At 38.0% G+C, this 10,649-nt stretch overlaps 1 protein-coding gene across 1 annotated transcript; it reads left to right on the forward strand.

Annotated features, from left to right (window-relative positions):
- The first annotated feature begins 1,584 nt into the window (after nt 1-1,584).
- On the forward strand, nt 1,585-9,022 carry LOC127511500 (protein FAM180A). The gene is made up of 4 exons (XM_051892329.1): nt 1,585-1,743; nt 1,840-1,937; nt 5,940-6,037; nt 8,140-9,022. Exons 2-4 carry the CDS (start codon nt 1,859-1,861, stop codon nt 8,470-8,472), a joined length of 510 nt encoding a protein of 169 aa, XP_051748289.1. The 5' UTR covers nt 1,585-1,743; nt 1,840-1,858; the 3' UTR covers nt 8,473-9,022.
- Nucleotides 9,023-10,649: the final 1,627 nt, after the last annotated feature.

A 10,649-nucleotide genomic window follows, 5' to 3' on the forward strand; every position in this document is an offset into this window, starting at 1 on the left:
GCAAATATTTCAAAATAACGTTGCAAAACCCTCTTAGAACGTATTTTTGTTAGCTGGGAAAGCACTAGCTATATAAATATATGTCATTTTGGTAACACTTTACTTAAAGCCTTCATGTATAATGCATTATAAAAGTATTCATAATGTACATCTTTTCATAAATAATTGTAACCAAATTCAAAGTGCATTATAATATTTGCAGATTCCTTGTTATGTCTGAAATTGTTTGATTTAATGCATTATACCTTATTCAAAAGTGTGTTCAATAATATTATAATGTATTATAACCGTGGTTGTAATTATTCATGAGATCATACAAGGCATAATTAATGCACTAAAATACTTTTATAATGCATTATATATAAAGACTTTAAGTAAAGTGCTACTGTAATTTTTAGGAGAAATGTCTTTGATAGCTGAGGAGAGCGATAATATTTTGCCGTCGTGTTTGTATTCTGTAGCGATCGTATGCATGGCTGTTCTGGGATCAGCGCTCACGGGCAGGTTCTTCTGTGTTTCCCTGCGCAGCGACCCGTCGCTCAACTGATCTCAGAGCAGCTGGAAAGCGTCTTCAGTGGCTCTCGTCCTCCCGGGGCGTCCGTGTGAGATCTGAGCCATCTGTGTGCCGCAGGACATCTCTCAGCATCTGCCGGCTCTCAGAACAAACACCGGCGTGTGATGTGTTTTAATAAGCCGGCGATGTGCGCCAGCGCTCGGTTAAAATCACACCAGCTGCTCTGGTTCTGCTGCTGTTCGTCTCGTCAGATTCACCTGCTGCAGCGACCCAGTGCTTTTCTCTTCGCTAATGTGACTTTTCTTCTTCATCTCTGAAGTGTCTCTCAGTTAACAGGGAACATTGTCAGAACGTTCTGACAAGGTTCTCTCAAAGTTGTGAACAGTAACATTAATAGAACATTTGTATAGATATCTGGTCTTTAAAAATGTTCTCAAAAGGTTAGCCCAAAAACATTATTTATACATCGTTTTTCATGAAACTGTTTAGTTTGTCTAATGTTTTTAAATGTTAATTGTTTCTGAATATCCAGAGAACATAGTAACAAAGTAACATTCCCATAATGTCTGCAAAATTCTAAAATTTTTGCAGACATTATATGAACGTTACTATTGAATGTTCTCTGAACATTCTGAAACAAATGGCAACATTTCAAACATTTCAACTAAAACATTCCATGAGTGATAATGTAGGGTTAACCCAATGTATAAATGTATAACCCAATGTATAAATAATGTTTTTTTGCTAATGTTCTGAGAACATTATTAAAGGCCAGATAACTACACTTGAATTTGACCCAAAAAGCATTTAGATGTTTTTAATGTGTAAAAAATATCGTGATAGTCTGAGGTCCTTTTGCTGGACTGTTGTTTTAACTGTAGGACTGAACTTCACATTCTCCCGCCGTCTGACGCCAACGAAAACAGTGTGATTGCTGGAACGACAGTCTCTGAATTCCTGAGACTGTTTTCATGCAGCACTAGTCTTAAAAACAGCACAGATCTCATCTAGACTCATTCATATGAGTCACACTGTCTGAGTGTATTCAATTTCAGTTAATGATAAAATAACCCTGATGGAGAGCTGAGCCAGATGAAAAAGCTGGTGCTGATGAACTTGTGAGGAAAACAACAAACAGATGAAGCAGACAGACACACAGATTGTCTTTGAGCTTAATGACTTCCAGATGAAACACACACATTCCGGCCTCAAAGAGGGAGGAGAAATAGGTATTATGTTGAAGGAAGAGGGACAATAGGATGGGGCCCGTCTCTCTCTCTCTCTCTCTCTCTGAGCTTCTGTGTATTTACTGTTTATCACGGCAGTCAGAAGAGCAGAAACATAATGACGGCCATCCGGATTCTGTCCGTGTCTGCGCTGATGTGTCAGATGTCCATCACTGCGTCCCTGCACTGGAGGAAAGGTACGACACGCGTCCGTCAGACACTTACACCACATGAGTGCACTTGTTATCTACACTAGATCATGTCAATCACTGTTCAGAGAGAGCATGAGCACAAAAACTTCTGCTTAAATGCTTGAATTAGATTTGTGGACACATATATATTGTGCCATCAAAGTTGAGAAACATCTGAGACAAAAAAAGATAAATGAGCTGTGAATGAGAAACATTTGATCGACACGTACTGCTGTCAGGATCCATATTTCATTAGAGCTGAATATGTGGTTTCAAGGGTTATTATCATTGTTTTATAACTTCATCCACATTACATTTCAACTGAAACAGCATTGTGAACTTTTATAAAGATATGTTTGGTCATTAACTTTTAAATGCATAATTATGCAAACACACAAGGAGAGTCTCTGCATGAACGACACACGACTGGCAGATCAACGTGCTGCTACATTTCTCTCCGATACGGTAGGGAATTAAATTAAATTGTATGTGCAGGATTTTAACTGTGACAAGATGATTGACAGGGCAGTTTAAAAAATAAGCAACAGAATGATCTGTTTAAGACACATTTATGAGTATGTCACAGTAGTATGTCACAAAGCTTGCCTATTCTATTCTGCTACACACTCAAAAGTATGTAAATAAAACAGTAAATACTTTTAGGGCGTAGTATAAGTAGGCGATCTGGTACGCAGCAAGTGTGTTGAAACTGGCGGTTATGGTAAGGGGCGGGACGTTTCCCAACAATCACAACACACTGCTCCAGCCGACCAATCAGAGCACACTGTGCTTTTCAGAAGGAGGGGCAAAGATGAGTTTTAAGGCATAAAATGATTGACTACAGGGGGACTTTAACAAAAACTAGTGTACCACTGATACCAAAATAACCGGTTTCCAGTTTGACCTGCAGCCACAGAGCTTCAGTTTCTGACCTCCAGCGAGTCGCGAATGATAGTTTGTGTCTGTTGTTTGTGGGATGTAAAGTGCTAATCATGTGAGATTGGTGACCTTGCGCTTTTTCAGTTAGATCTGTGGAAACGAGCACTCGGCGTCCTCCGCAGGCCCAGATGTCGGGAGCTGATAACGTTCCTCCGAACGCTGCTGAGATCCGTCCAAGGGCACCGAGCCGAGCCTCCGGTGTTTGTGTTTGGACTGAAAGTCAAGCGTTTAGAGAAGCGCTGGAGGTTTTTTGGTGGGATTATATGAGCCGTAATGGGCTGTAAGAACTAACAGAGATGTTCAGTTACTAGAGCACTTGTTCGTTCTCCTCCGAGGGGAATTTGGCCAATGAGTTTCCACCTCACGAGTCCTTTAATCAAAACAAACTGCTAATGACACAAACTTTACTGGGTGTTACTGTGATAAACATTCAAATAAAGGCTCTTTGCAGTTTCACAGCTGACAAAAATATGTTCTAAGAACGTTTTGCTAACATTCTCGTTAAGTTGTGAAAAGGTTCACGTTACATTTGAAGTTTTTTCTAGGTTTTTAAATGAATAATTCACCCAAAAATGAAAATCATTTGAATGAAAAATCATGAGACTTGAATGAGAATGAGTGATATTGAAGACTTTTATAATAATTGTATGAATACATAAAATGACACCAATAAGTATTTTAAAGTCACACTTTAACATGCCTTTAAAATATCAAACCCAGATGATGCTCCATAAACGTGTGTTCTTATCTCTGAAGACATATACTAACTACTTTGTCTTTAATTTCTGAATATCTAACAGAGGCACATATAAAGTCCTCATTAGAAAAACAGCGAGATGTTTATTTTTATGAAGTGACATCATCACACTCCATGGAAATGCGGTGGAGAAGGTTGGCGACGGCTGCAGGCTTCGAACACACAGTGTGTTTATGAGGCTTTAAAGGGCAGTTTAGAGCAGGAGGATGAAGTTTGTGAAGGTGAGAGTCTGAGAATGACAAACACACATCTGCAGATGATCGGTCCAAACAGATGTGGAATGCCTGTGATGTTGGCGACATCCTGAGCGAATCAAACACATGACCCTTCAGCTTCCAACTTGTTTTTGGTCTAAGTTGTTTCTGTTCCCTCGTCTAGATTTAACTTCAATAATTGATTGTTGAATGACCAAAGACACATCCCTACTTCACATATATATCATCTTGCTGCATTACTCGTCCGTGACTCATGTTTTCTGCAGAAGTGTGTCACAGATGCGGCTTCATCCGATCCGTGTCTTTCGGCTGCAGGCCTGTAATGCAGATGTTAAACGCAGCCGTCATGATGGAACGAGACCAATATCTTCCAGCAACAGGCACCTCATTGTCAGTCATCCGCTGACATGCTCACCAACAGCCAATCAGGTGCCGACGTGCAGCTGCTAAACACATGTGCTGCCAAAACATGTCAGTGCCATAGACTATAAAAAAAGATGGACGACGCACCTCCACTCTCTTACATTGAAGAAAAGTGAAGCTGCCAATGTCTCAAAAAGTAGTGAGCATGAAGTGGAGCCGCGTGATCTCAAGGCCCCGCCCACACTCCCGCAGAATCAGTTAATACTGCAGAACAACTCATTATTTCAGTGTGAAATAAACTTTTATGGAAATGTATAAGTTAATGTTAAAGCTCCAATCTCCTCCCCAAAATCCTGAAAAAAGTCTGTTGGTGCCTCAGTGACTACTTCGCTCAGAGAAGCTGTCAATCACAGCTGTCAATCATGATGTCACACCCCCCTTTTTATAACATCAAATAACTAAAACCAAACTTATTTAAAGAACGAACACAGTCAGTCTGATAAAAATAAAATAAAATAAAATACATAAAATGACTGAAACTATCTTTAGAAAAAAAAGATTTGTAGTGTAATTTAATTGTTTAGTTTGTCTCACGTCTATAAGGTTACATGGAGACATTTAGCGACCAGTTTTAGCTACTTTCAGCTGAAAGCAATTGGCAACACTGACCTGGGGGCGATCGAGATGCTTTGGCTTCACTTTTCAGGACTTTGCGCCACGCTTGGTCAGTGCGCGTTCACCGGCCGCCCGTTATTGGATATTAAACAACACTGTAAAAATCAATGTCATTTTTTAACGGTAAAAGACTGTAAAAATCCTACAGTAAAAACCTGTTAATTGGTCACCGCCAATAGCCTAGTGGGCATCATGTGTGTTTGAGTCCCGGCTCGTGGACCTTTCCCGATCCCGTCCCCCCTCTCTCTTCAACTTCGTTTCCTGTCAACTTACTGTCCTGTCATAATAAAGGCAAAAATGGCAAAAAAACAAACAAAAAAAAAACCTGTTAATTGACTAACGATAAGTTCCCTTACTATATTCGGTGGGAAACTGTAATAGACATAGGCCCGGTTTCACAGACAGGGCTTAGCCTAAGCCAGGATTAGGTCTTAGTTCAATTAATTTATTTAAGTAACTTTTATAAACGTACACTAGAAAAAAAACATTACTGGTGACAAAACAATTGCAATGACATATTTTAAGATATGTCAGTTCAAGGTGCTTTCAGTTAAAACAGCTCAAACATGCATTTTAGTCTAGGACTAGCTTAAGCCTTGTCTGTGAAACTGGGGCATAATTTTACTGTAAAATACGGTTAAATTTAGCCTACAGTTTTTGGAAGTGAAAATCCGGCCGTGAAAGTTCTTAGAACTTTGGCAAACATTCTTCAAGTGACGTTAATAGAACGTTTGTTCAAAGTTATCTGGTCTTTAATAATATTGTCAAAAACAAAAACATAATATATAGGCCTACACATTGTTCATGGAGTATTTCTTCCTGAAACATTTGGTCTAACATTTTTTTATTTTTTTCCTTTTTTCTTATGTACATTAGGGTTTTATGTGGTTAAATGTTTATAGTGTTATTTAGTGTTATCATGATGTTTTGTATTTGTGTATGACACTATACACCTTCTATATATTAGTATTTACCTCAACTTGTGAAAAAAAAGCTACTTGTGATGAACAGTTTATTACAGTGTCAGTCACATTACCCATGATTCTCTCTGTCTCTCAGCTTTGTACCCATCAGCCTTCAGAGTGAAGCGAGGGACGCCAGCCCTGCTCAACCCCTCCTTTCAGAAATCTGTGGAAGACGCCAACCTTCTCTATGAGGTGCCGTGAGATTCACCCATATGAAAAAAAAATCACACATTTGATATCGATCCTATTCAAGTTTATTTGTATAGCGCTTTTAACAATGCATATTGTTTCAAAGCAGCTTTCGCAACCCAGTGAAAGAGAATCCCTGCTAACAAAAATACATTCTAAGAGCGTTTTGCTAAGTTATGAAAACGTTTTGTCCACTGAACGTTTGTTTTTAAAAAGTATTTTCTTGCTTATACGAGTGTTAAGGGAATTCTATTTTGCGAACATTATGGGAATGTTACTTTTGAATGTTCTCTGAACGTTCTGAAACAAGTAGAAACATTTAGAAAATGTTAGACGAACATTAAACGAATGAAACTTTTTAAATGAACCACATCTCACATGCGTCTTCTAGAGATCTCAACAATGTTTCAAACTATTTCCAGATACCAATATGTACAATCCAAAGCTCATCATATTCAAAATAGCTCTGTGTCTACTCAATCGAGACAAGAAATTTTAGGAGAATGTAAAGTTTGCTGAGCAATGAAACTTTCCTCGATGTTGTTTATCTTGCAGTGTTTAATGTGGTTTTCGGCATCGTCCGCTGAATGAAGGAAGCGATCAATAGCTCTTATTATCTCTTCATATACTTGAGTTTATTCAGTTATTGAGTTGTGCTGAGCTCTGCAATCTCTCCAGCTGTCAGATCCATCAGCCGCTCCACACCGAGAGATAAACAAGATCTCCATTTAGATTCAATCCAAAAAACAGAAAGACATGTTAATATTCCAGCGGTGTGGCGCTGAATGAGTCTGCATGACTCCAGCTGAAATCAGACGCCAGACTAAAGACTGATGATCGCCTCATCACGCGCTAAAGACAGATTGAACAAGACATCAGACTGAACTCTCATCAGATAGCAGGTATTCATCATCCATAACAGCTGTTTTATTGAGCACTTAGTCTGTTGAACGTCACTGAATCAATGTGAATGCGAATCGGGAGTTATTTTGTATTCATCATGTGCTTCTTTTAAATTGGGGGTTAATAATCAATAATATAATCAGTTTGACTGCACTGACAATATCAGATGAGAACAAACTCGATCTGACTTGATCTCAGTAATGACACTATTGTCTTCTGCAGAGCTGCTTTATAACTGAATCAATTGATGAATTTTGACAGTATTGAACTGAACTGAATCAACATTGAAATGAATCGAGCTGAATAATGACACTTTTGTCTTCTGTAGAGCTGCTTTATAGCCAACAGGGAACGTTATCAGAACTTTAGTTAATGTTGTGGCAAGGTTCTCTCAAAGTTATGAACAAACGTTCTTCCAGTTCGTTCAGTTATTTGGTCTTTAATAATGTTCTCAAAACGTTAGCACAAAAACATTATTTATACATCATTCATGGACGTTAATTTGTTTTTTTAAATGTTGCATCTACTGTAACAAAAATATATTCTAAGAACGTTTTACTAACATTCCAATTAAGTTCCATTCCATTAAATTCCATTAAGTTATAAAAATGTTATTTCCGACATTCTCTTAATGTTTTTCTTGGTTATGCGAACATTAAGGGAACATTCCATTTTATCATTATTCAAACATTACTAGGACGTTACTTTTGAATGTTATCTGAATGTTCTGAAACAAGTAGTAACATTTAAGAAACGTTACTGAACCTAAAACATTTCTGAAAAACTTTCAATGAATGATGTGTAAATAACATTTTTATGTTAACATTTTGAGAACATTACTGGAACGTTCTATTAACATTACTGGAAGAACGTTTGTTCATAACTTTGAGAGAACCTTGCCAGAACGTTCTCTGATAGCTGGAATTATACTTAGCCTATTTACTTTTGAACTGTTTCTTTCTGAAATGTTCCCATAATATTTGCAAAATGATAAGATGGAATGTTTCCTTAATGTTTGAATAACCACGTTTTTAAAACGTTATAAACGTTAAGAGATCCTTCAAAAGTAACGTTTTTTATAACTTAATGGAAATGCAACCAAAACATTCTTAGAAATGAAGCTGCCTTGAAACAATCTGTACACCGTCTGCTTTGAAACTTCTGTTTATTTCTTCAGTGTTTTTGGTGGTCTTGTTTTGCAGGTGTTGTTGTCGGGCGCATACATGGACGCGGCACGCGGGACGCTCCACATATCCGATCAGGAACTGGCATCCATGCGGAAGCTGGAGATTCTGGAGGTCCTGTGTGAGGACGTGCTTCCCAGAAGCCTCTCTGAGATCCAGCGGCTCGGTGCCCAGCTGGCGCTCCGCCGTGGCTCACTGCGGATGGAGGACTTTGAGCGCACCGTCCTCACTATGGTGTTTACGGCACAACAACTCCAACATACCAACCCCGGCCACCAGAGGGAGCTGTGGGCGAACTCACTCATACCACTATATAAAGCCATTAAAGAAGACCTGCGGCCAGTGTCATGACAAATCAGGTCTCCCCATACTGTCAGTTAATGATTATCCTAAGTAGCCTATATAGGAATGATATTCATTTAAAATACACATATAGCTTACTATATAATGCATAAGAAAACAAATAAGTGCATAATAAAACCAACTGAATGTAATTTCTTACACTTGATTACCTGCTAATTAATAAATAATGATTATAATAACATATTAAGTGAATAATCATTCATTTGTTTTATTTATAACTGAAATATTTGGACATTTAACACTTAATTTAACACATAATTACATTAAAGATGATTGTGAATACATGTAAGTACAAATGCGTGTATAAACTAAGCTATCAGGCTAATTGTGTATCTGTATGCTATGCTAGTACATAAGCTAACTAATACAGACATAAATGGCCATTATAACATATAGCATATAGCATTTATCATAACATGATTTTGTAGGAATTGTATACAGGCACTACAAGTACCTATGGGATCTCGTGGGATGTCCCGATTTTCGGGAGACCCAATTTGTCACAAGGAGTGAGAATAAAGCTACAATTGAAATCATATCACCAGTCTACTGCACAGGTTCTCAACCAGGACACATGTGTTCATGATCGCAGATATCAAGGGGAAAACAATGCTAAATGTGAATAATAAAATGCATATAATAATAAAGTCCCTTAAGTCAATTTATTTCACTCGGCGGCCATCTTTGAAAGGCCATGCAAGTGCAGCTCCTGTCTATTTGAATGGGTAAACATCAAATTCTCCAAAGCTGTTTGCCAAGCTTTCAATCAAATTTCATATTTGAAATCACCAATGAAATATGACAACAAATGTCTCATAAAATTGTGTTTCTAAACGCTCGAATCATGACAAAAAAACTGCATTTTTCAGGCTGGATCAAGCTGTGCAGTGCGCGCATTTTGCTGTTTCTATAGGAACCGGAGCTTCTAACGGCAGCTGCAGTGACGCGATGACTTTACCAATCGGCCATTGGTTCTTATTTAGAAGGCGGGACTTATTCCGCCATATTGCGCGTTGCACTTTCTCCCTTTCAACTCTCTAAATATAATATTTGAACTTGATAAAATAATAAATCTGTAAAATAAACATATATTATAATTTAGATACCAACTTCTTAATTCTGTAATCCTATTATAGTATTTTTCACAGATAAAAAATGCAAAAACACCCTGTATCTTTAAGAGAATAAATATGGTTTTGATTTTGATCCAGTGTAAATAAGCAAAACCGGTTGAGAACCGTTGCCTGTACCGGGCGTCTCTAATTACAGTCTGCTTCACTGTGGTCAGATGAATATGACGTGCATCTTAAGGACTGTGTTTGCATAGATTCACCTTCACAATGACAGATCATATTCTTTGCATAAATGTTTTGTTGGTCTAGCCCACAGTCAAATTTGATGGCAGAATGATCTCTGGTGTCCTTGCGAGGCTTGTCGTTTATTCCTGAGATAATGCATCTCCTGATATATCATTATCACGTCCTTGACCGCGTTTCCCTGGCATTTTCACCTGGAAATATTCCCAGCGGCACATCAAAACCTGCTCCTCTGCTCCGCTGATATGTTTGACTTTACGACGCTGTTCGGGAGAAAATATTGCTGAGAATGACTGATATTAAAGTTAAAACTTCACAGCTTCTTGACTGCATTAAAAGAGCCCCCTACATGTGACAAAATAAAGGGACTGGGGTTTTCATTTCACCTGTGTTTTACTGAACACCTCAGGCAGTATTTCAGCATCTGCCACCTGAGAAACAGCATTAAGACTGAATGAGTCACTTATGAGATGATGATGAACAAATGATCAAAACCCACTGGATCCAGACTCACGAATTCTTTCCTGTGTGTGTGTGTGTGTGTGTGTGTGAGAGAGAGAGAGAGAGAGAAAGAGAGAGAGAGAGAGAGAGAGAGATGCGCCAATAGCTCCATCTACAGGCCACAGATATAATAACAGCTACAGATAGGTTTTGTGGCAGTAAAATAGATACATATATATGTTTTAAGACTTTTTTGTAAGCTTAATGTCAGTTAAAAAATGTTTACGTTTTCATACCAGATGTTTCTCAGGTTTATGACACTTTATGTTTTTTTAAGAATAGTACAAATAAAAGTTTTTTTAATAAAGCTTATGCACAACTTTTTTTTTTTTCAAACAATTTATGTTT

Source organism: Ctenopharyngodon idella, chromosome 4 (genome assembly GCF_019924925.1).
Source record: "Ctenopharyngodon idella isolate HZGC_01 chromosome 4, HZGC01, whole genome shotgun sequence".
Classification (NCBI taxonomy): Eukaryota; Metazoa; Chordata; class Actinopteri; order Cypriniformes; family Xenocyprididae; genus Ctenopharyngodon; species Ctenopharyngodon idella.